Source organism: Centropristis striata, chromosome 16, assembly GCF_030273125.1.
Source record: "Centropristis striata isolate RG_2023a ecotype Rhode Island chromosome 16, C.striata_1.0, whole genome shotgun sequence".
NCBI classification, from domain to species: Eukaryota; Metazoa; Chordata; class Actinopteri; order Perciformes; family Serranidae; genus Centropristis; species Centropristis striata.
Genome location: NC_081532.1, coordinates 22,966,458 through 22,992,426, shown reverse-complemented (window position 1 = coordinate 22,992,426; position 25,969 = coordinate 22,966,458). Strand labels below are relative to the sequence as shown.

The 25,969-nt window shown below is 38.9% G+C and overlaps 2 protein-coding genes across 2 annotated transcripts; one reads left to right on the top strand and one right to left on the bottom strand.

Moving 5' to 3' along the window:
• Positions 1-22,546, top strand: xgb (x globin). The gene is made up of 5 exons (XM_059353954.1): positions 1-183; positions 5,588-5,695; positions 17,304-17,424; positions 18,043-18,123; positions 22,028-22,546. Exons 1-5 carry the CDS (start codon positions 17-19, stop codon positions 22,145-22,147), a joined length of 597 nt encoding a protein of 198 aa, XP_059209937.1. The 5' UTR covers positions 1-16; the 3' UTR covers positions 22,148-22,546.
• srp14 (signal recognition particle 14) lies at positions 22,313-25,562 on the bottom strand. The gene is made up of 5 exons (XM_059353955.1): positions 25,455-25,562; positions 24,161-24,233; positions 23,927-24,039; positions 23,485-23,517; positions 22,313-23,328 (listed from the first exon to the last, which is right to left on the bottom strand). The coding sequence occupies exons 1-5, from the start codon at positions 25,476-25,478 to the stop codon at positions 23,239-23,241; spliced, it is 333 nt and encodes a 110-aa protein (XP_059209938.1). The 5' UTR covers positions 25,479-25,562; the 3' UTR covers positions 22,313-23,238.
• Positions 25,563-25,969: the final 407 nt, after the last annotated feature.

Here is a 25,969-nt window from a genome sequence, read left to right as displayed (position 1 = left end):
TTCTTTTCCACGAAGAATGGGCTGTGCAATATCAGGTCTGGCAGCAAAAGCAGAGTTTGGAGAGAGGACTACAGATGCTGCTGCTGCTGTTCGTCCCAGTCAGGATCAGATTCAGATGATCAAGGACTCGTGGAAAGTTATCCGGGACGATATAGCCAGAATTGGGATTATTACGTTTGTCAGGTAAGCCTTTTCTGGACTTTTCCACTGTTGGTTTCATGTCAAATAACTCGATCATCTTGTCTAGTGTGCTGATTAGAATATTTCGATTAAAGCTAGCATAAGGTCAGGAATGTTAGTGTCATTGAATTCATATTTAATATCAGTTGCCTTTATGAATTATTAGTTGCCTTTATGAACTCTGATCCCTGCAGACATTTGATTTTATTAGTATTTAACACTATGAAACCCAACAAGCCGTTAAAGGGCGTGTTTTTGTTGTTGTTGCTTTTTTATATTGTACTTGTTTTTCACTGCAATAGGCCTATATAAAAAATATATAAAATATATAAGTCCAGCACCTCTTTGCAATCAGCACAAGGATGGCTAGAAGTTTGAACAACTAAAAATGTCTTTTGTGCAGAATAACACTGTTATAATGACACAATTCATAGAATAAGAAAAAATGCAAGTTGAATTTCTCGGATACATTTAAAAAAAAAAATGGAATAAATTTGAATTTATATATACAACACTTGCCTACAGCTGTCATGAATATTGGAAAAAATTAATTGGTTCTCCACATGTTATTCATATTTAACTATTTGCATTTTTCCAGCCTCTCCTGCCCTCTTCTCTCAGCTCTGTGTAAACAGCCTTTCCTGTCCTCTCCTCTCTGCTCTGTGTAAACAGATTTTCAGTGAATATTTGTCACGTAACCATTCGTCTCAGCAGAATCAATCATGGCTTCACAGTGTAGCTGAGGAGCGGAATTTAATGTTTTTAACAGGATCTAGTTATTCCAAACAGTTTACTTTTGGTGACGTTATAAATAAGACGTGTAGAATGAAGGGATTTTGACAGAAATATTACAATTTCAAGCTTTGTTTTGGTTACTTTTTCTAACGGAAACAGACGATAATGCCTGTTTCTTTCTACGATAAACATTGTACTTTTGGTGATCTGCTAAAGAAAACATACATTTCTGGGGTTGAGAGGGTTAAGACTGGATTCTAACAATTAGTTAAATGCAGTAAATATATCAATATTATATTCATATTATTTTATGAGACTGTTTTAAAAGTTGCATTACAGTAAAGTGATGTCATTTTCTGAATAAACCAGACTTTTGTAGCTTTTAGCCACATCACTGATGATTATTTATTTAAACATTTTTTTTTAAAAGGTCATCGATATTGTTGCAATATAGAGGTATGTGGGGAAAAATATGTGAGGCAGCTGCTGCTCAGTTGGTAGAGTGTTCATCCAGTGATTGGAGGGTTGGTGGTTCGATCCCTGACCATGGCAGCCTACATGTCAAAGTATCCTTGAGCAAGATACTGAACCCCAAATTGCTCCCGATGCTGCGTTCATCGGGGTGTGAATGAATTCCCAATGGTGGCAGGTGGCACCAGTGTGCCCTGGTAGCCTTGGCCACCAGTATGAATGTGTGTGTCAATGGGTGAATGAGCATAGTGTGTAGTGTAACGCGCTTTGGATAAGAGCACTATATAAGTGCACTCCATTTACCATTTGCCATAATTGAGTTCTAGCGCAAACTAAATGTAGCCTAAACATTAAGGATCTTGCAACTTAAAGAGAAAAAAGAAAAGTCCATAATGTGTGTTCAATGGACCCTTTCCCTGGACAGCAAAGGAGCAACTTTTCAGTTTAACCTCCTAAGTGAAACCTCTGCACCATGTTCTGACCTGTGGCTCCAGGAGACAAAGAGGTGTGCAGAAGGTCTGCGTGATGCCTGACCTTTTTATACAAGCCAGAGAGCGAGCATCAAGCATCCTTCCCACCTCCACCACTTCCCCCTCTTCTCTGCCTTTTGACCCCCAGCTTTTCATTCAAGGCTCAGAGCAGAATACCCCTCCTCCCCTCTTATCACTTCTTATCATGTCTTAACCACATTACATAATAATAAACAGCCTCTGCCCGCCACAACGCTGTGCAATTAAAGACATCAGGGAAATGCATTTTATCAATTAGCGTGATGCATCCGGGAAAAGGGAAATAAAACAAAGTGTGCAGTGATGATAAAAACTGCTGGACGTACAGTCAACATGCACATGGCTAGAAGTGTAATAATTGCCATGTGTCCGCTGGCTGAACTCAACGGGTGAAGAGATTCACCATAGCATGTTCATGGGCCTCTTGTTGTGGGTCAGCGCCACCCAAGGGCCTCCCGGGCTGTCAGGGCTAATATCTCATGACTGAACAGTAGTTGTTACAGTAAAACAGCAAATATGAAGCACCTGCTTTTCATTGTCTTGCTCTTTAGTTAATAGACAAATTTATTCAACTTTAAAGATTGGCTCTATTTATGAAAATAGTTATCAATGCAACCCCTGAACAGCCCTCAATTAAAATTCCATTTACTGCATTGTCTGCATATGCTCTGCACACTTGCATGAACACCAGAAAAAGAACAGCTCTCTACTGGCTGCTGCTTTGTTGATAGTGACAAGGGGGAAAAAAGATCAGCCACTTTCTCCTTCTCTCAAATCAGTGAAACCGGTAAGAAGTAGATTTGAATAGTGAGAAACCACTTACAGCGGAGAGCAAGCATGATGGAGCCTTTCAATCGAGAATATTGTTGTTGTTGTTGTTGTTTTTTTAATGAAACTATAAGAGAAGCTTTCCACTTCCAGTTGTAAAAAAGTTAAATTATACCTTAACCTTCCATTTAACAAGCCGTTTCAGGGCTTTTTTTGTTGTTGTTGGTTGTTTTTTTACATTTTACTCAGTGTCGCCTTGTATTTCACTGTAATATAATTTTTTAAAAACGAGTTAAATTTCTCTTATATTTCTCCTTCTATTATTATTTGAATAAAATTGAATTTTTAGATTTTTTTCCAGCCTCTCCTGTCCTCTCCTCTCTGCTCTGTGTAAACTGATTTTCAGTGAATATTTGTCACATGTCCGTTTGTCTCAGCAGAATCAATCATGGCTTTACAGTGTCGCTGAGGAGCAGAATTTAATGTTTTTAAGAGGATCTAGTAATTACACACACTATTTTTGGTCACATTTGATATGAGACATGAAGAATAAAGTGACTGACCTTGTCTGTCAGAAAATGCAGCTTATGATGATAATGCCTGTGTTTACAGTTTCTGTCTTTGATAAGCTGTGTATTTTTTGCTATGGTCTAAATAAAAAATACCTTTCAGTTCACACAGTTCAGAGGATTAGTTAGTTGATTAGTTGTCTTGTGAGTCAAACTATGGGGTTGCACAAAGACTGAAGTGTTGTATTATAGACATATAAAAACATGCAGGGTTTTTTTGTCAGGGATTTCAGGAACGTCTGGAGGCCTCAATGACTCACGTTTGGTTTTGTCTTGTTAATATATTGCATTTCAATAGACCTCTATGTATTATCATGTGCTTGTCAAAGGAGCTATCCTCCATTAGAGAGACCTATCACTTCCCTAACAACCTCTATTCATCAATCTATCTATCAAGGGTGACACGTTTCAGACTTGTAGTGCATTTATTCATGAACTCTTAATTTGGGTTGTTTTTTAAACCAGTTGCTTGATTGAAAACAGAATCGGTTAAAATTACTTATTTTATTTTGGTGATTTCTGCATTTAAAAATGATGAAATTGTTGTCAAGTAAGTTAAATGTTAAAACGAGCACACACTATTCCATCAATTGCTTTATTGCTACAAGCAAAAAATGTTAAGTTAGTCCTGTATTTCCAATCATTAAATGTCCAAATACATCGATGCATTTTCTTCTGCTTATCCATGGCCGGGTCGCGGGGAAAGCAGATTAAGCAAAGCACACGTTCGCCCATAAAGCTGGAATAGTGTTGTTTTCACACACAATCATCTGTTAATTGTGGTTTAATTTTTACTGTGATATGATGAAGAGATTGATTAATAAAGCTTTGAGAAAATATGCACTTTATCTGTCAAGAATAAATCACATTGTCACAATCATTTCATGGAACGAGGTGAAAACATTTTTATTCCAACTTTTTGGGCGACCGTGTATTCCAGACGTTCTTCTCCCCAGCAATGTTTTCCAGCTACCCCGAGTCTTTCATAGTCCAGGCGTGAGATATAATCCCTTCAGCATGTTCTGGGTCTTACCTGCTGGACGTGCCCGGAACATCTCTAAAAGGCGGCATCCTGGAGGCCCGAACCACCTCAGCTGGCTCCTTTGGACATGAAGGAGCAATGGCTCTACTCCGAGCTCTGGATGTCCGTGCTCCTCCCCCTATCACTATAGTCGCGCGTCTTACAGAGACCCCCTACTATTTTTGGGTTAGGGTTAGTGTCATTAAGTCTATTTTTGTCTATTTAGTGAATAATTTTTTGCATAGACAGCTGTTTAAATCACACAAATACCCGTCTTTTTGTGTTTTGAACATATTAATCACATCTATGTTCCCGGTACTGACAGGTCTAGGACTGAAGTGCCCTTGAGCAAGGCACCTAACCCCCCTGCACAGCTCCCCAGGCGCAGTAATGTGCTGCCCACTGCTCCTTGCATGGTGTGTTCACTTGTGTGTAAAAAAGGATGGGTTAAATGCAGAGGTTGAATTTCCCCATTGTGGGATTAATAAAGTAATCTTCTTCTTCTTCTTCTTGATCAGTGCTCCCGGTCTGTTTGTTTTCCTGTTTCACTACACGTAGATTCCTCACTTGCTACAGTGGGAAGGGATATAAAATCAATCAATCAATATATACAAACATTGTTGATTTCTTCCCATAAGGCCGACAGTAAATCAGCACATTTCTGCTGTCAGTCAGCCAGTTTAGCCAGCCTTTGTCACTCAGCTCCTGCTCACAGATGGCCTTGATTGATCAATTAACATGAGGTTAATAACCTCAAAACACAGCAGGATATTTGTGTCATTTAAACAGCTGTATATGCAGAAAAAATCTTCACTTAATGTGACGGAAAACAGAGTCAGTGTGGATTGCACAAGAGAACATATACTCTCACGCCCACGTCATTTAATAATTTTACCTTTATGTAAATCATACCAAACCTTATTTTGGCAAACACATTACATTTTTTTAAAAATCACAACAACAAATGCAGACCTAATGTTCATGTACCAGTTAGTCACCAGCAAACATTTTCTTTTGCAATTTACACATCATGCAGACTTAAGTCACTGAACACAACTCCAGGTGGATATGAAAGTATGCAGATCCACCATAGTCTGCTACTGATTGCAGCTGTTGGGTGTGAAAACCAGGGCAGAGGGCAGTGATGATAAGAGGAAGAAGAGGAAGATCAGAAAGTTGCAATCAGCTCTCTGTTCAAAGTGAGAGAACGGCTGAAGGATGACAGAGGAGCCTCTAATTGCACTCAGCACTGTGAATTCTTTGACTCTTGGGGTTATTTTCATGCTAACTGGGTAACTAATCGACAGTGTGCGCTGTTATTGTCTTGGCAACAGGTTGTTTGAGGCCCATCCCGAATGTAAGGACGTCTTCTTCCTGTTCCGAGACGTGCAGGACCTCGAGAGGTTGCGGACCAGCAAGGAGCTCAGGGCACATGGCCTACGGTCAGTCACCAAATCTGCACTTAACCCTTTGTAATTCTGTTCTCTTTTATAGAGTATTGGGGGTTGTGGGCAGTGGATTTTTAGGGGGGGATAGCAGGTCAGAAGTGGTGTACATAATGTGAAAGCTGGGGATCTGAGGGGTATGACTTGAAATGATTTAATAGTAAGTATACCTATTAAGGTGTATAAGGTGTATTTTTTTAAGAGCAAACTTAAGACTTATCTTTTTAATTTGGCTTTTACCTGAACCATTTTCAGATATTATTTAGAATTTTTTTCAGCTCATGCATCTTAGTGTTATAACATCTTCTCTTTTCTTTATTTATTTATTTGCTTTTATATATATATATATTATCATGCTCTATTTCTTAATTATTTATTTATTGTTTTATCTTTTTTATCTAGCTTTTTTTTTTAAAAATTTAATTTTATTTATTTATTTTTAACTTTTCATTGTTATTATTGACTTTTACATTTTTATTTATAGATTTTTTATTATATATATATTTTTTTCTTATTTTATTTTATCTTATCTTATCTTACTTATTTTTTTATCTAATTAATTTCTAACCTGCCTCCAGTGTTTCCTCACTGCTCCATGTTGAGATGGCGCTTCCTCAGTTTGTGCTTTGTTTTTAATAGGATGGGTGGGATGAATGTGGGTGGGGTAGATGGTGTTTGCTTGTTTCTGTTTCATTTATTATTTTGTGTGCTTGCTTGCAAAAGCACACTAATTGTTATTCCTCGGGCTTATTTTGTGTGCTTGCTTGCAAAAGCACACTAACTACTATTCACCGGGCTTATTTCTACTTTTTATTATTCTTCCGTTTCTTCCGTGTCATTTTTCGGTCGACTACTCCTCCCAGAGTTTTGCTCGCACATACACAAAAAAGGTATCAAATCGACCGGCTCGCCCATGACAAGTGTGCTATGACTTTTATAAGGGTTCCGACAAACGGTTTTCAAATTATTGGGCAAAAACACGTCAAAAAATCCCCCCAATGTAACCCTATGGAGAGTCTAGAGCGGTGATGTCATCAAACAGAGTGTAGAGGGAGAGAACAAATTGTCAAAAAATAAATTTGAAAACTGCGCTCCAGGCCGCAAATTTCACTCTACAGAAATAATTTATACATAGAAACGTAGGAAAATTTGTCCTCTCACTCACAATCCTCTGGTAAAGCTGTCAGAGTTATAGTTTTGGCGCAGGACGCACAGATGCTCAAACAAAATGCACCAACTGCCGCATCGGCTCCCATATTAAAAATGAAGGAAGATTTCTCAAAAAAAAAATTTAACAGTTTTTTAAAATCGCTCTAACAAAGCTATTTTTTCATCTTTCTTTAAAAAAAATATATGTAGACGTTCAGGAAGAACTCAGGACGCTCAAAGTGAAGTCGGATCAATGATAGGTATTATGGTTTTGTCAAAAATGCTTTCTGTTCCAGGCCAGAATTTTCAGTTTGTCGACCTCTGTCTGCTCACTGTGATGGAACTGTCAGTTAATTTCAGTTTGATTGCTCTGCTCTTATTGGTCGACTCCACCTGGCCACGTGGTTGCTTAGCTACCAAAGCCTCCCCCCTCCCCCCTCCCTCCTCCAACACAGACATTCTAACTGATAACTGTCAGTTTACTCTCAGTGAACAGACCTAATAACTTGACCATACATTGTCCAATCTTCCTCAAACTTGCCAAGCATGATGATGGTTCATCACTGACCACTTATACATAATAATGTTTCATAAATTCCCGCCCTTTTTGATTAGCCACGCCCCCTTTCATAACTAATGAACCGTTTGTCCTAGAAACTTGTATAAGGTGTCAGATTACTCGGCATGAAGTCCCTGTTTAACTGGTGATTGATAACCCCGCCCCTTTTGATTAGCCACGCCCCATTTCATAACTAATGAACCGTTTGTCCTAGAGACTTGTAGGAGGTGTCTGTGAACTCAGGACAGAGTCCCTGTTTAACTGCTGATTCAAGCCACGCCCCCTTTGAGTGACCACGCCCCCTTTTACTAACTTGTGAACCGTTGGTCCTACAGACTTGTATGAGGTGTCTGTGAACTCAGGACAGAGTCACTGTTTGACTGTTGATTTGAGCCACGAGAATGATGGTCCAGAGGCAAGCACACAATCAAAATTTCTTTAGGAATTTTCTAGTTTTGTGTGCTTGCTTGCAAAAGCACACTAACTACTATTCACCGTAACTATTTTTATTATTTTGTGTGCTTGCTTGCAAAAGCACACTAACTACTCTTCACCGGGCTTATTTTTATTATTATTTTTATTCTTCCGTTTCTTCCGTGTTGTTTTTCGGCCGACTACTCCTCCCAGAGTTTTGGTCGCACATACACAAAAAAGGTATCAAATCGACCGGCTCGCCCATGACAAGTGTGCTATGACTTTTCTAAGGGTTTCGACATACGGTTTTCAAATTATTGGGCAAAAACACGTCAAAAAATCCCCCCAATGTAACCCTATGGAGAGTCTAGAGTGGGGAAGTCATCAAACAGAGTGTAGAGGGAGAGAAAGAATTGTCAAAAAATAAATTTGAAAACTGCGCTCCAGGCCGCAAATTTAACTCTACAGAAATAATTTATACATAGAAACGTAGGAAAATTTGTCCTCTCACTCACAATCCTCTGGTAAAGCTGTCAGAGTTATAGTTTGGGCGCAGGACGCACAGATGCTCAAACAAAATGCACCAACTGCCGCATCGGCTCCCATATTAAAAATGAAGGAAGATTTCTCCAAAAAAAAATTTAACAGTTTTTTAAAATCGCTCTAACAAAGCTATTTTTTCATTTTTCTTAAAAAAAAAACATATGGAGATGTTCAGGAAGAACTCAGGACGCTCAAAGTGAAGTCGGATCAATGATAGGTATTATGGTTTTGCCGAAAATGCTTTCTGTTCGAGGCCAGAATTTCAAGTTTGTCGACCTCTGTCTGCTCACTTTGATGGAACTGTCTCCATCGTCAGTTAATTTCAGTTGATTGCTCTGCTCTGATTGGTCGACTCCACCTGGCCACCTGGTTGCTTAGCTACCAAAGCCCCCCCCCCCTCCTCCAACACAGACATTCTAACTGATAACTGTCAGTTTACTCTAAGTAAACAGACATGGCTTTCTTCATAAAACACGAGACCTTATAACTTGACCATACATTGTCCAATCTGCCTCAAACTTGTCATGCATGATGATGGTTCATCACTTTTCAGTTCTACATAACAATAATTCATAAATTCCCGCCCTTTTTATTAGCCACGCCCCCTTTTACTAACTAATGAACCGTTTGTCCTAGAAACTTGTATAAGATGTCAGATTACTCAGCATAGAGTCCCTGTTTAACTGGTGATTGATAACCCCGCCCCTTTTGATAAGCCACGCCCATTTTACTAACTAGTGAACCGTTTGTCCTAGAGACTTGTATGAGGTGTGAGTGCACTCAGCAGAAAGTCCCTGTTTAATCCCCGCCCCTTTTGATAAGCCACGAGAGTCACGGTCCAGAGGCAAGCACACAATCAAAATTTCTTTAGGAATTTTCTAGTTATTTTTAATCTTCCGTTTCTTCCGTGTCATTTTTCGGTCGACTACTCCTCCCAGAGTTTTTGCCGCACATACACAAAAAAGGTATCAAACCGACCGGCTCGCCCATGACAAGTGTGCTATGACTTTTCTAAGGGTTTCGACATACGGTTTTCAAATTATTGGGCAAAAACACGTCAAAAAATCCCCCCAATGTAACCCTATGGAGAGTCTAGAGTGGGGAAGTCATCAAACAGAGTGTAGAGGGAGAGAAAGAATTGTCAAAAAATAAATTTGAAAACTGCACTCCAGGCCGCAAATTTCACTCTACAGAAATAATTTATACATAGAAACGTAGGAAAATTTGTCCTCTCACTCACAATCCTCTGGTAAAGCTGTCAGAGTTATAGTTTGGGCGCAGGACGCACAGATGCTCAAACAAAATGCACCAACTGCCGCATCGGCTCCCATGTTAAAAATGAAGGAAGATTTCTCAAAAAAAAAATTTAACAGTTTTTTAAAATCGCTCTAACAAAGCTATTTTTTCATTTTTCTTAAAAAAAAACATATGGAGATGTTCAGGAAGAACTCAGGACGCTCAAAGTAAAGTCGGATCAATGATAGGTATTATGGTTTTGCCGAAAATGCTTTCTGTTCGAGGCCAGAATTTCAAGTTTGTCGACCTCTGTCTGCTCACTTTGATGGAACTGTCTCCATCGTCAGTTAATTTCAGTTGATTGCTCTGCTCTGATTGGTCGACTCCACCTGGCCACGTGGTTGCTTAGCTACCAAAGCCCCCCCCTCCTCCAACACAGACATTCTAACTGATAACTGTCAGTTTACTCTAAGTAAACAGACATGGCTTTCTTCATAAAACACGAGACCTTATAACTTGACCATACATTGTCCAATCTGCCTCAAACTTGTCATGCATGATGATGGTTCATCACTTTTCAGTTCTACATAACAATAATTCATAAATTCCCGCCCTTTTTATTAGCCACGCCCCCTTTTACTAACTAATGAACCGTTTGTCCTAGAAACTTGTATAAGATGTCAGATTACTCAGCATAGAGTCCCTGTTTAACTGGTGATTGATAACCCCGCCCCTTTTGATAAGCCACGCCCATTTTACTAACTAGTGAACCGTTTGTCCTAGAGACTTGTATGAGGTGTGAGTGCACTCAGCAGAAAGTCCCTGTTTAATCCCTGCCCCTTTTGATAAGCCACGAGAGTCACGGTCCAGAGGCAAGCACACAATCAAAATTTCTTTAGGAATTTTCTAGTTTTTATTCTTCCGTTTCTTCCGTGTTTTTTTCGGTCGACTACTCCTCCCAGAGTTTTGGCCACACATACACAAAAAAGGTATCAAATCGACCGGCTCGCCCATGACAAGTGTGCTATGACTTTTATAAGGGTTTCGACAAACGGTTTTCAAATTATTGGGCAAAAACACGTCAAAAAATCCCCCCAATGTAACCCTATGGAGAGTCTAGAGTGGGGATGTCATCAAACAGAGTGTAGAGGGAGAGAACGAATTGTCAAAAAATAAATTTGAAAACTGCACTCCAGGCCGCAAATTTCACTCTACAGAAATAATTTATACATAGAAACGTAGGAAAATTTGTCCTCTCACTCACAATCCTCTGGTAAAGCTGTCAGAGTTATAGTTTTGGCGTGAGATGCAGAGATGCACCACCAAAACCCAAAAACAGCCTCATTGGCTCCCATATTAAAAACGCAGGATGATATCTCAAAAAAGGGGATGTAAGAGTTTTTTGAATTCGCTCTAACAAAGCTATTTTTTCATTTTTCTTAAAAAAAAAAATATGTAGACGTTGAGGAAGAACTCAGGACGCTCAAAGTGAAGTCGGATCAATGATAGGTATTATGGTTTTGCCAAAAATGCTTTCTGTTCGAGGCCAGAATTTTCAGTTTTTCCACCTCTGTCTGCGGAACTGTCTCCATCATCAGTTAATTTCAGTTGATTGCTCTGCTCTTATTGGTCGACTCCACCTGGCCACGTGGTTGCTTAGCTACCAAAGCCTCCCCCCTCCCCCCTCCCTCCTCCAACACAGACATTCTAACTGATAACTGTCAGTTTACTCTAAGTAAACAGACTTCATAAAACATGAGACCTTATAACTTGACCATACATTGTCCAATCTTCCTCAAACTTGCCAAGCATGATGATGGTTCATCACTGACCACTTATACATAACAATGTTTCATAAATTCCCGCCCTTTTTGATTAGCCACGCCCCCTTTCATAACTAATTAACCGTTTCTCCTAGATACTTGTATGAGGTGTCTGTGAACTCAGGACAGAGTCCCTGTTTAACTGCTGATTCAAGCCACGCCCCCTTTGAGTGACCACGCCCCCTTTTACTAACTTGTGAACCGTTTGTCCTACAGACTTGTATGAGGTGTCTGTGAACTCAGGACAGAGTCCCAGTTTGACTGTTGATTTGAGCCACGAGAATGATGGTCCAGAGGCAAGCACACAATCAAAATTTCTTTAGAAATTTTCTAGTTTTGTGTGCTTGCTTGCAAAAGCACACTAACTACTATTCACCGTAACTATTTTTATTATTATTTTTAATCTTCCGTTTCTTCCGTGTCATTTTTCGGTCGACTACTCCTCCCAGAGTTTTTGCCGCACATACACAAAAAAGGTATCAAACCGACCGGCTCGCCCATGACAAGTGTGCTATGACTTTTCTAAGGGTTTCGACATACGGTTTTCAAATTATTGGGCAAAAACACGTCAAAAAATCCCCCCAATGTAACCCTATGGAGAGTCTAGAGTGGGGAAGTCATCAAACAGAGTGTAGAGGGAGAGAAAGAATTGTCAAAAAATAAATTTGAAAACTGCGCTCCAGGCCGCAAATTTCACTCTACAGAAATAATTTATACATAGAAACGTAGGAAAATTTGTCCTCTCACTCACAATCCTCTGGTAAAGCTGTCAGAGTTATAGTTTAGGCGCAGGACGCACAGATGCTCAAACAAAATGCACCAACTGCCGCATCGGCTCCCATATTAAAAATGAAGGAAGATTTCTCAAAAAAAAAATTTAACAGTTTTTTAAAATCGCTCTAACAAAGCTATTTTTTCATTTTTCTTAAAAAAAAACATATGGAGATGTTCAGGAAGAACTCAAGACGCTCAAAGTAAAGTCAGATCAATGATAGGTATTATGGTTTCGCCGAAAATGCTTTCTGTTCGAGGCCAGAATTTCAAGTTTGTCGACCTCTGTCTGCTCACTTAGACGGAACTCTCTCCATCGTCAGTTAATTTCAGTTGATTGCTCTGCTCTGATTGGTCGACTCCACCTGGCTACGTGGTTGCTTAGCTACCAAAGCCCCTCCCCTCCTCCAACACAGACATTCTAACTGATAACCGTCAGTTTACTCTAAGTAAACAGACATGGCTTTCTTCATAAAACACGAGACCTTATAACTTGACCATACATTGTCCAATCTGCCTCAAACTTGTCATGCATGATGATGATTCATCACTTTTCAGTTCTCCATAACAATAATTCATTAATTCCCGCCCTTTTTATTAGCCACGCCCCCTTTTACTAACTAATGAACCGTTTGTCCTAGAAACTTGTATAAAATGTCAGATTACTCAGCATAGAGTCCCTGTTTAACTGGTGATTGATAACCCCGCCCCTTTTGATAAGCCACGCCCGTTTTACTAACTAGTGAACCGTTTGTCCTAGAGACTTGTATGAGGTGTGAGTGTACTCAGCAGAAAGTCCCTGTTTAATCCGTGCCCCTTTTGATAAGCCACGAGAGTCACGGTCCAGAGGCAAGCACACAATCAAAATTTCTTTAGGAATTTTCTAGTTATTCTTCCGTTTCTTCCGTGTCATTTTTCGGTCGACTACTCCTCCCAGAGTTTTGGTCACACATACACAAAAAAGGTATCAAATCGACCGGCTCGCCCATGACAAGTGTGCTATGACTTTTATAAGGGTTTCGACAAACGGTTTTCAAATTATTGGGAAAAAACACGTCAAAAAATCCCCCCAATGTAACCCTATGGAGAGTCTAGAGTGGGGAAGTCATCAAACAGAGTGTAGAGGGAGAGAAAGAATTGTCAAAAAATAAATTTGAAAACTGCGCTCCAGGCCGCAAATTTCACTCTACAGAAATAATTTATACATAGAAACGTAGGAAAATTTGTCCTCTCACTCACAATCCTCTGGTAAAGCTGTCAGAGTTATAGTTTAGGCGCAGGACGCACAGATGCTCAAACAAAATGCACCAACTGCCGCATCGGCTCCCATATTAAAAATGAAGGAAGATTTCTCAAAAAAACAAATTTAACATTTTTTTTAAATCGCTCTAACAAAGCTATTTTTTCATCTTTCTTAAAAAAAAACATATGTAGATGTTGAGGAAGAACTCAGGACGCTCAAAGTGAAGTCGGATCAATGATAGGTATTATGGTTTTGCCAAAAATGCTTTCTGTTCGAGGCCAGAATTTTCAGTTTGTCCACCTCTGTCTACAGAACTGTCTCCAACAGCAGTTAATTTCAGTTGATTGCTCTGCTCTTATTGGTCGACTCCACCTGGCCACGTGGTTGCTTAGCTACCAAAGCCTCCCCCCTCCCCCCTCCCTCCTCCAACACAGACATTCTAACTGATAACTGTGAGTTTACTCTAAGTGAACAGACATGTTGTTCTTCATAAAACATGAGACCTTATAACTTGACCATACATTGTCCAATCTTCCTCAAACTTGTCAAGCATGATGATGGTTCATCACTGACCACTTATACATAACAATATTTCATAAATTCCCGCCCTTTTTGATTAGCCACGCCCCCTTTCATAACTAATGAACCGTTTGTCCTAGAAACTTGTATAAGGTGTCAGATTACTCGGCATGAAGTCCCTGTTTAACTGGTGATTGATAACCCCGCCCCTTTTGATTAGCCACGCCCCCTTTCATAACTAATGAACCGTTTCTCCTAGATACTTGTATGAGGTGTCTGTGAACTCAGGACAGAGTCCCTTTTTAACTGGTGATTCAAGCCACGCCCCCTTTGAGTGACCACGCCCCCTTTTACTAACTTGTGAACCGTTTGTCCTACAGACTTGTATGAGGTGTCTGTGAACTCAGGACAGAGTCCCTGTTTGACTGTTGATTTGAGCCACGAGAATGACGGTCCAGAGGCAAGCACACAATCAAAATTTCTTTAGAAATTTTCTAGTTATTATTGTTATTTTATCCTTTTTTATGTAAAGTGCTTTGTGTTGCATCTCTCTTGTATGAAAAATGCTAATACAAATAAAGTCTGATTGATTGATTGATTGATTGATTGATTGATTGATTGATTGATTGATTGATTGATTGATTGATTGATTGATTGATAATGGCTCAGAACATCAATGTTTAGTCCCCGAAGTCCATTTCCAGCTCAACTATGTCCCATAAGTTGTTGCAGCAATTTTTGGGCTGATGACATTTGTTACACTCATTTGGTGCTGAATTAGGCTTTTTTTTGGCATTCGAGAACGGATAAAAAATGGTCAAAAACTCTTTAGAATATTACATCAATACACCAAGACCTTTGGAAGAACACAGGAAACTCCATGCTGTGATTTGGTTTTAAAAATGTTTGACATTTTGAGATTTCTCTATTTTCTGCGAGCCTGTCTGTTCTCTAAACTGCTGAAAATCCCCTTATTGTCAATTTATGTAGGAAAGCTGTACATCCTCTGAATGCTTTATGTCTATGTAGGTTGTGGCTGTAAAGTTTCATGTAGCTGTGATTATCCTAGAAGTCAGGGAAGCTAATTTTATACATGAAGGTCAAGTCTCAAGAAATGCTCTGGACTAACATCATCACACATGAATAGAATTTCACTGATTGAATGCACAATAGTCTCAGCTTCCCAGAGATGTCCAATTTATGCAGCCCACTACAGCCTCTAAAAAAAAACAGCAAAAAACAACAACAACCAACCACACATGAGCATATCCAGAACAAAACAGAACAAACCAGCCAATGGAGAATCAGGATTGATGTGAAGCACCCTCTAGTCTGTTCAAACTAAAAGATCAAAGTGTGACGTATGTTCATTGGTTTCTGTCAGAAATACACAAAATGGTTGACATTATTTTGTATGTTCTTGTTCTCAACAAATCCCATGAAAAGACCAAAACCAACATGCTGCGTTTCCAATCACATTCTTTTTACTTTTAGTCCATTCTGCTGCTGCAGAAACTTACAAACTACTGCACATGCAGTTACATACGGTATGCATACAACAACAACAACAACAACAAAAGCAAATTCATAACATTGCACCTTGAACTTTACTTGCTCATACATGCTGCACAAATGATTGTAGGTTGCACACTGCAAAATGCCACCAGATGCAGTAGAACATCCTGGTATTTTTGGCATTTGATATATGTTCTATGTATCTATCTTTTTCTGGCATACTAAATACTAAACTAAACACAGTTATATAGTTTTATTTTACTAAATAAAGCTTAGTAACTTCCTCAACCCTCTGAACCCCACAATACAAATGAAATGTACGTTTTCTTTAAGTGATGGCCAAAAATACACCATTTATCGTAGGAAAAAAACTGTGAAAAGCGTCACTGTGAAGCCATGATTAGTTCTGCTGAGACAAACGGCCACGTGACAAATATTCACTGAAAAATCTGTTTACACAGAGCTGAGTGGAGAGGACAGGAGAGGCTGGAAACATGCAAATACTTAAATATGTATGCTTGTTGGGGTTCAGAGGGTTAAACAGTTGGGTGCATTTTCAGGGAGACTATTTTCAGCCAGAGATGAAAACTCATTTGGTGCTTTGTACAGTGATTTGCCTTGTTAGATTAAACCAATTTATAATCCTATTTCCCCCCTCCTAAATACAAATATACAGATACTCTTTTCACTAAACATAATTTCTGCTTTTCCACTCCACATACCCTGTGTACTCATTGGGAGAAGCACCCACTGGTTGTAAATCTCTGCTCTAATGACTATGTGTGGCAGCAGGACAGTGTGTGTGTGACATACTCAAAAATAAAACTACAATATCCGTGTTCATTGTTACTGAAGGAACATGTCACCATGTGTAACAGTGTGGCTCATTGATGTGTTTTTAATAGCTTTTGGCCAACAATGGAGCTACATGGCACAGAGGAAGACCAGGCTTTGGCTGCAGGCGATACTCATTAGCAGATCAATGCACACTGTAGTTGTTATGGAAAAATAGAGGAATTCACTGGACTAATCTTTTTTAATAATACATGATAAAAACCTTGTTGCACATAGCACAGCGCTGGACACAAATCATGAGATAAGTGGCAGAGCAAAACACCTCAGGTAGTCATGTCATCATAATGTTGCTTCACCACTCTGCTGCAGAGAAGAGCTCGTAGCATCTATCACAGCCACTCGTCTGTTGTTTCCAGGGTGCATCAGGCCTCTCTGTGTCCCTCTATGCACGAGGCCAAAGCAGCCAATTACTGCCTGAGGACCTGAAGGTATAGAGGCTAGCGTGGCTTTGCAGCAGTGTTGCACACAGAAAATGTGTTACGCATCTCAGTGTGAACCTGCTGCTCTCAAACGCAGTGATGATAAGGCCAAACGGCCCCTTCAGCTGCACTCCGGGACATTATTACAAATGTCCATAGTGGCAGCGAGACAGAGGCAAGACAGCGCTCAACCAACCCTCACCCTTTGTTCCATATTCATCTTCAAAACTGTCACACACACATGCTGCAGCGATGGCAGACACACCTGCAAAAGCAACAAAGAAAATTGATCTAGCTGTGTTTTGTGCAGGGGAAAAAAAACATTAAATGTTGTGCAATTTTGCATCCTCAAGTATGGGCTAGATTGATAAGATACGCAATCAGTCCTGTTTATTTTTCTCTGCATTTGGGTTTGCAAATGTCAGCAGGCAGCCTTTTAACACAGAGAAGTGTCACACTTATCTACAGTGGAGATGCATGGGTTGATAGTCGCCTACTGCTAATTCACGGATAGCTGCTGGACTACACTATTCTGACTGGGTGTCTTTTTCTTTTTCAGGGTGATGTCTTTTATCGAGAAAAGTGTGGCTAGACTCGACCAGCTGGAGAGACTGGAAGCTCTGGCTCTGGAACTGGGAAAAGGCCATTATCATTACAACGCCCCACCTAAGTACTACAGTGTAAGACCCCAATGATCCCAACAGTATTCAAGGGAATAGTTTGGATTAATTGAAGTGAGGTTATATCAGGTACTTATCTATTGTCAGTGTATTACCTACAGTAGATGGCGGTTGGCTATACTATGACTTTTTTCATGAAAATTAACGACATACTATACTATAACTTTTTTTTTGATGAAAATTGACAACACGCTATACTATGACTTTTTTTCATTAAATTTAACCAAAATACCATATTATGACTTTTTTAAAATAAAATTTTTGATGATATTGTTATAATGACTTTTTCTGCTGCACCTTCAGAAGCACATTGCTTAGCTTCCCCTGTCTTGCTTCACCAAACTGGAAGTGTGCTCATACAGCCACACTTCCAAAGTACCAGTACTGCACAGTGTGTTTTTGTGATGCTGCTTCAGCTTATAGAGACTAATACTGTAGTTTTTTACCAGACTCACCATTATACTGAGACTCTGAGGCTGAATGAAATGACCCAAAACTGCAAAATGGAAACACACCTTACAAAAAAACAACAATAGTAACAATGGAGTGACACATCAACTGGATAACAGCCTAGTTACCAAGGCACATCAGTAAGTATCTCTCATTATTATTTTTCAGTATGTGGGAGCAGAGTTCATTTGTGCTGTGCAGCCGATACTGAAGGAGAGGTGGACGACTGAGCTGGAGGATGCGTGGAAGGTAAGGACTGTGTCTCCTTATGTGGGTGTTAACTTACGTATGTTTTTTTTAAAAAGCTGCCAAAACTAAACCCTTTATTGTAGAAAGAAGCCGTAAAAACAGGCACTATCATCGAAATTTTAACTTTCTGACAATTCTTAAATGGATCACAGTTTACAAAAGTTTCCGTTCAAAAAAAGTAACCAAAAAGAAGCTTAAAATTGTGATATTTCTGTCAACATCACTTTATTCTACATGTCAAGTCAAGTCAATTTTGTTTTTTTATAGCCCAGAATCACAAATCACCGATTTGCCTTGTAGAACCTGATAATGTAATAAATTCCCGATAATGTAATAACCCCTATAATGTAATAAAAATCTGCACTTGAGTCCATTGAAAATGTAATAAAACCTGATAATGTAATAACTTCCCGATAATGTAATAAAGTGCATTTCCCAATAATATAATAAACTTTTTTACCAATAATGTAATAAAGTATAACATTAATGGGAGGTTATTACATTATCAGGTTAGCCTTCATTTCGCAAGTCCTGATAATGTAATAATTCCCAAATATTGTAATAATTTAACAGACCCATTGCTTGGGTTCAAGTGGTAATACTGTGTAGGCAACTCTATGTAAATGTATCACTGGAACCCTTGGGCCAATCCGAGCTCAATGCATCCTCAATGGGGAATGTGCAAGTTCTCCTACTTTGAGAGATGAGAGAGGTCTGAAATATCCAATATAAAAAATCCAGGAAATCACATTGTAGGATTTTTAATGAATTTATTTGTAAATTATGGTGGAAAATAAGTATTTGGTCAACTCAGTACTTTGTAACATAACCTTTGTTGGTAATGACAGAGGTCAAACGTTTCCTGTAAGTCTTCACCAGGTTTGCGCACACTGTAGCTGGTATTTTGGCCGATTCCCCCTTTCAGATCTCCTCTAGATCAGTGATGTTTTGGGGCTGTCACTGGGCAACACAGACCTTCAACTCCCTCCACAGATTTTCTATGGGGTTGAAGTCTGGAGACTGGCTAGGCCACTCCAGGACCTTGAAATGCTTTTTACGGAGCCACTCCTTCGTTGCCCGAGCGGTGTGTTTGGAATCATTGTCATGCTGGAAGACCCAGCCACGTTCCATCTTCAGTGCTCTCACTGATGGAAGGAGGTTTTGGCTTAAAATTTCCTGATACAGGCTACACGGTGGTGTAGTTGTTAGTGCTCTCGCCTCACAGCTAGAGGGTCGCTGGTTCGACTCCCGCCTGCGGCTCTTCCGTGTGGAGTTTGCATGTTCTCCCCGTGTCAGGGTGGGTTCTCACCGGGTACTCCGGCTTCCTCCCTCAGTCCAAAAACATGCACTTAGGTTTAATTGGTGACTCTAAATTGCCCCCCCGCAACCCGATTGCAGATAAGCGGTTAATGGTAATGAATGAATGAATTTCACGATACGTGGCCCTGTTCATTCTTCCCTTAACACGGATCAGTCCTCCAGTCCTCCTGTCCCCTTGGCAGAAAAACAGCCCCAAATGTTTGATGTTTCCACCCCCATGCTTCACAGTAGGTACAGTGTTCTTTGGATGCAACTCAGCATTCTTCTTCCTCCAAACATGACGAGTTGAGTTTTTACCAAAAAAGTTCTATTTTGGTTTCATCTGACCACGCGATATTCTCCAAATCCTCTTCTGGATCATCCATATGCTCTCTGGCAAACTTCAGACGGGCCTGGACATGTAATGGCACTGCAGGATTGTATTCCCTCTCTGTGTAGTGTGTTACTGATGGTAGCCTTTGTTACTCTGGTCCCAGCTCTCTGCAGGTCATTCATCGGGTCCCTCCATGTAGTTCTGGGATTTTTTCTCACCGTTCTCATGATCATTTTGACCCCACGGGATGAGATCTTGTGTGAACCTCTTTGAGCAGCCTTGTTGGGATGGGGTTTAAGAGACAGGTTGACAGTTTAGATGAAGAAATCATTGAGGTTAGTTGTTGGAAAATTGATGGGAGCGAAGCAATTCAAATATTTATCAGGGTCATTACTGCCGACAGGAATAACCACTTTACCCTAATTGTATTTATCCTTAGCCAGTAGTTGAAAAATGATTCAATGTAGCCCGCTCTGGCCCCTTTGATGAATTTAACTATGGTGGCTGGTTTCGCTAGCTCCCCATTTTCGAAGAATGGAGTCACCAATGATAAGAGTTGCTTTCTCAGCAGGTGTGTTACTGAGTGGGGAGATTCTGTTGGAGACATGAAGCAGTTGGTGGTTTGGAATAACTGTTCAAAAACATTACTGAGGCACGTGACAAATATTCACCGAAAATTAGTTTACACAGAGCAGAGAGTAGAGGACAGGAGAAAATCCAAAAAGTTAAATATGTATAAACTCTGGAGAGCCAATTTTTTTTTTTTAAATATGATCAGAAAATTCACCTCTTTTTCTTATGATTTATGTCATTATAACTGTGTTACACTGCACATATACATTTTTGAGTTGTTCCCACCTCTAGGCATGATTTTTGCTGATTCCATAGAGCTGAGGACTTACGGATCACTGCAATATATACATATATATATATATATACATATTGCAGTGAAATACAAGGCCACAGTGAGTAAAATGTAAAAAGAGCCATTCTGGGTAAATGCCCTGTGAAATAAGCTGATGTGTGCACTCAGCATGTCAGCCATAGCGTCTGTTTATGTGCGGCTTGCATCAGCGTCAGAGCTCTGCAAGTTTCTTTAATTCCCCTTGTAGCACGTCGAGATGGAGACCAGTGCAGCACGAGCTTGACTGATGAGGAATTTACATCTCACTGAACCATACATGAGCATATTGAGGAGATGGAACATGGCTCTGTCACATCATGTCATGTCACTACAAGATGCCTTGTGTTATTAATACAGAGACACTTGAATACTGCTGTTTCTACTCAATATGTATGCATAATAGGCACAACGCTTTCATTCAGTAGCTTTGGTGTACAGCTAAATTATTACATTAAGACATTATTCATTTGTGACTAAACACATATCTAAGATAAGTAAAGAAAGCAACAGAAATAATAATAAAAGGAACATAAATTTAAATATGAGTCGAATAAGAGTATTTATTTCTTCATAGATATGCTGCAACAGATGATACCACAGGTCTGTATGCTCCCAGGTGGTCAGTAGATGACTCAAAATATCCACCAGGGGGCGCCCACAGCCCAACTGTTAAGCTACTTATATTTTTACTTATATATTACTTCTTTTCTTCTTCTTTTTTACAATAAGTACAGTAAGATCAATGGACTATAATCAGTTTTAGGCATTTTATTTAGAATTTGACAATTTTTGACAAAAATCAACTAGTATTTTTGTCCAACTTTTGGACATCCAATAATGTATGGTGTCTTTTGTAATTTATGGACAAAATATACAACTAGTATGTAACAACAGACTATAATAGTCTTTAAGCATTTTGGGGCATTTTAAAATTACTATTTTTGACAACAAATGACATACTATACTACACTATACCTTTTTTCATGAATTAGTATACTATTGTTAATGTCATACAGTATCAATAAACCATATAACCCTTATAAAAAAGTTGTAGGTTGAATACTATATGGATTCATCTACAATTTATATTAATAGATAAAATGTATTCTTTTTATAAGTGTCTAATTATGTGAACTTTTAGAAACACTGTAGTTTCATGTTATATTTCATATTTAATAGTTACATTTAATTAAACAATATTTAAGTTTACAATTTTGACCAGCTTTATGCTTTTATTTGGCCCCTCCTTCTCTACTGGTTGAAATTAGGTTGTTTTTCTGTCATGTCAACATGTGGCTCACACCAAAACATGTACTTCCTCATGTATGTGGACCCTGATCCAGTTCAATGTGTTGTTTGTGATCCAGACCATGTTCCAGTTTGTGACCAGCCTGATGAAGCAGGGCTACGAGGAGGAGAGCAACAGGCAGTGCCACCTAGCAGTCTCCCCAAAGGACAGGCCAGACAAGAGGCACACATCGCTATGAGATGCTTCATCTCTCAACTGCAATTTAGACTGTTTTTACCAGTTCAGCACAGAAATGTGTTCATGTATATAGTATAGTGTATTTACTGTCTCCTTTTCTATATCACTCATGTTTACTGCTCTGTGTTTACCATTTTATCAAAAAGGACAAAAAAACAACTTGCAGTGACTTTCAACAACGCACTTTATTTCTGAACTTAAATTCTGCTGCAGTCCTCTTCCATGAAATCAGGACCATGGTAGCACGAAGAGACATACAAATGGCTAACAAAATATATCAGCTGTAGTTAAACCTGCTTGTAATTGTGATTAACAGAAATTACATGAGAACAGCAGCCAATACTTTATCTCTGTATTCATAAATCAAACATGCCTTTCAATAAAATCCGATTTAAATTGTTTTTGTCTCGTCATCATCCAGAAACCTTATTCACATTTTAATTAACTGCATGAACTAAAGCTACTCACTTTACTGGTGCTTAACAGTTTAAGATGGCCTGTTTACAGCTTGGTGTGAAAATGTGGTTCAAAAGAAAAACAGAAGAAAGTACATTTTTATATCCGGCATCATACTTAATATAATAAAACTGGTTTAAAAATTACATCAAATCTGATCAATTAAAAAAAAAGAAAGAAAGAAAATATTCCAATTATTCTTCTCAAGTTGTCGGGGGGAAAAAACACTGGCAGAACAGATCAGCCAGAAATATAACATAAATATGGACTCTTAACAGTTAAATAGTATGAAAGGCAGGCAATCAATGGGCTCCATGGATTTGGCTCCAGAGGTGACAACAGCTGTTGATGACCTCCAGAAATGGTGAAGATTCAATAAAGTTGCTTCGTCCTGTACAAGTTACAAGAAGTCCTCAGGTTCTTTGTTCCAGATGGCACCGAAGAGCCAGGACTTTACCATGCAAACAGTGGCATAATACCAGAGCAGTCACCAGGTGGATGGACAGTGATTCTGAGGCCTCAGGTGGTGAATGGGAAGAAAGCTGAGTGGGGCGACAGGCCGAGTGAGCTGAGCCTTTCCCGTTCCCTCACATCATACGGGCCTGATTAGGTAACATATGTTAAAGAGTCTGATGCTCATTGGGTGGCTTTGGTTTTCTTGCTTTTGCTTTTCTTATCTTTCTTCTTAAGTCCATCCATGTGAGCTCTAAGGAGGTTGGAGTATGCCTGTAAAAAAGAGTTTAGGATTAAGTTCAAACAGCTTATTTATTCAGGATAGACTGCTGTGAAACAAAAGATAGTTTAAAGTAACATCGAGGGAGACAATCAAGAGTCTGCATACAGTGACTCAGGGAAAAAGCTTTCAACCTACGTTCAACCTACCATCTGAAACTTGATTACTTCTTTGGTGCTGACCTGAAATAGCAAGAAATGAGAATTCAGCATTAATAGCATGTGAAAAACATTAACAATTTAATTTTCGCGAAATTCAACGACATATGACTTTTTCATGAATTTTGACGACATACTACACTATGACTTTTTATTCATGACATACTATACTAAAAAATAAAAAAACATTAACAGCAAAATATCAGAAAATTGCTCAATTTATTTCTCCATAAAATACATTTTAGGAAATATAGCAGAACTGGAAAGGTTACATCTCCCCAAAACACCCTTCTTTTGTTTAAATATTTACCATATGTATGATAGTAGTGTATGACTCAATGCAATTATATCCATACATATATAGATATAATTGCATTATATTGTAAAAAATAAAAAATTAATTAATTAAAAACAGGAAACACAGTCAGCTCACCACTGTGCTGATTTTCTTCTTGCCATCAGATGCTCTGATGAGACATTTGTTGTCTGCTGGTTCAAATGACTCTGACTGACCCTTTCGGGGCACTGGCTTGGTCCTCCCGTCATCTGGAAACAAGAGACACATCCAATTCCAGTTGCTTAGATGTAGAAAGGGGAAACTAGCAAGCTTTACTTCCTGATTAAACTTGAATGATGAATGTCAAAAACTCTGGAGGTATTTACTTACATTTCTTTAGTGTGATGACAACACTGCCAGATGTTCTGCACTTCTGGAACAGCCGTGTGAGCTCTGTAAGAAACTGGACAGTGGTGTGAAAAAACAAATATGAATGCCAAATATTACTTAAAAAAAGGTTTTCTACACAGATTATACACTCTTGTTCACTCGTTCAAAACCTCTGCAGAAAACACAACCTCCTTAAAAAGGTTCAAATCCTTGTTTTAGTAAAATGTTGTAGAGATGTGTTCTCACACCTTTAGGGAAATTCTGGATTTGTTTTTAGAGGTGCTGAATAGTGGTACCTCATACAGAAGGGTGCTTCTATTCTTTTTATTCTGCCCTCATTAACCATCTGAACCCCAATATTCTGCAGGGGATTGAGAGTATTCAGCAAATATACACTGTTTATCATAGAAAGAAACTGCAAAGTAATAGGTTACGAAAGTTTCCATTGGAAAAAAAGTAACCAAAACAAGCTTAAAATGTTGATATTTCTGTCAAAAACACTCAACATGTCTCATTCTAAACTGTTTATTTTTGGTTTGAATAACTAGATCCTGTTAAAAACATTAAATTCGGCTGATAGAAAAGGTCATGTGACAAATATCGACAGCAGAGAGGAGAGGACAGGAGAGGCTGTTTACACAGAGCAGAGAGGAGTGGACAGGAAAGGCTGTTTACACAGAGCAGAGAGGAGAGGACAGGAGGGGTTTCAAGTAGAGGTTGTATAAATGCAAATAGTTCAATATTTATAGCATGTGAAGAACCAATTTTTCCTCCCAATATTCAAGACACTTGGAAAAGTGTTGTACATATAAATTCAATTTCATTCCAGTTTTTAAAAAATTATAATTTATCAGAGAAATTCAACTCGACTTAACTTTTTTTAAAAGTGATTTGTCATGCAAAAAATACCTTTGTGTTAGCATGTTTCAGTTAGTTACTGCAGTAAAGTGCTAACTTTAGTCCATGTTTGACTACATTGATGTCCATGCTACGTACGTTATCAAACGACAGGCAGGACACTAAATCAGAACTATAAGGCTTTGTGTTACAAATGCCTCTTTAATGCTCTTAATGTGCTAGAAAGAACAAAATCAGTACAATATATTTGCCATTATTTCTCACACGAAACGAGTGTTAGCTTCAATCAAACGTTAGCTCATGAACCAGGTTGACGACTAGCTCGGCTAACGTTGAAGCTGTTAACTAACGGAATATGTTACACAGTGTCAAATTTAGTCTATAATCAATAACGTTAACAGATCACATTATTCACCAGGTTAATTTTGGTTCTTACCGAATCGTTTTCAAGCAGCACCATGTTTCTGACTTCAGCTTTAGCCTCGACTTAGTGGCCGCAAGCTAACTGCCGTGAATCACACGTACTACACAAGCCGGAGCCCCGCCCTGCGGACACACGGCTTTTATCACAGCGCCACCTGCTGTCAGGGAGGGAACAGCACACACAGAGACCCCAAGCACCTACACTGAAAGCAATTGGAGTGACATTTACTTTAAAAAAAAGTTTTTCCACACAGAAAGTGTTTGTAATTTTTACTCAGGCTGTTTCTAAGTAATATTTATTTAATATAACCACTATTTTTTGATGAAAATACACAAGTAAATTGCAGATTCACTGATGTCCCTCAATTACATTTTACTTGGAAATATCAACTAATTAAGCCAATGAACTGGTTTAGTGAATATTACTTGGAACGAATGATTCAATTTACATACAAAACTGAGTACACATAATAACAAACAATCACTAAGTAATGCACTACATGAAAAATTGCTATTTTAAAGTAAAAG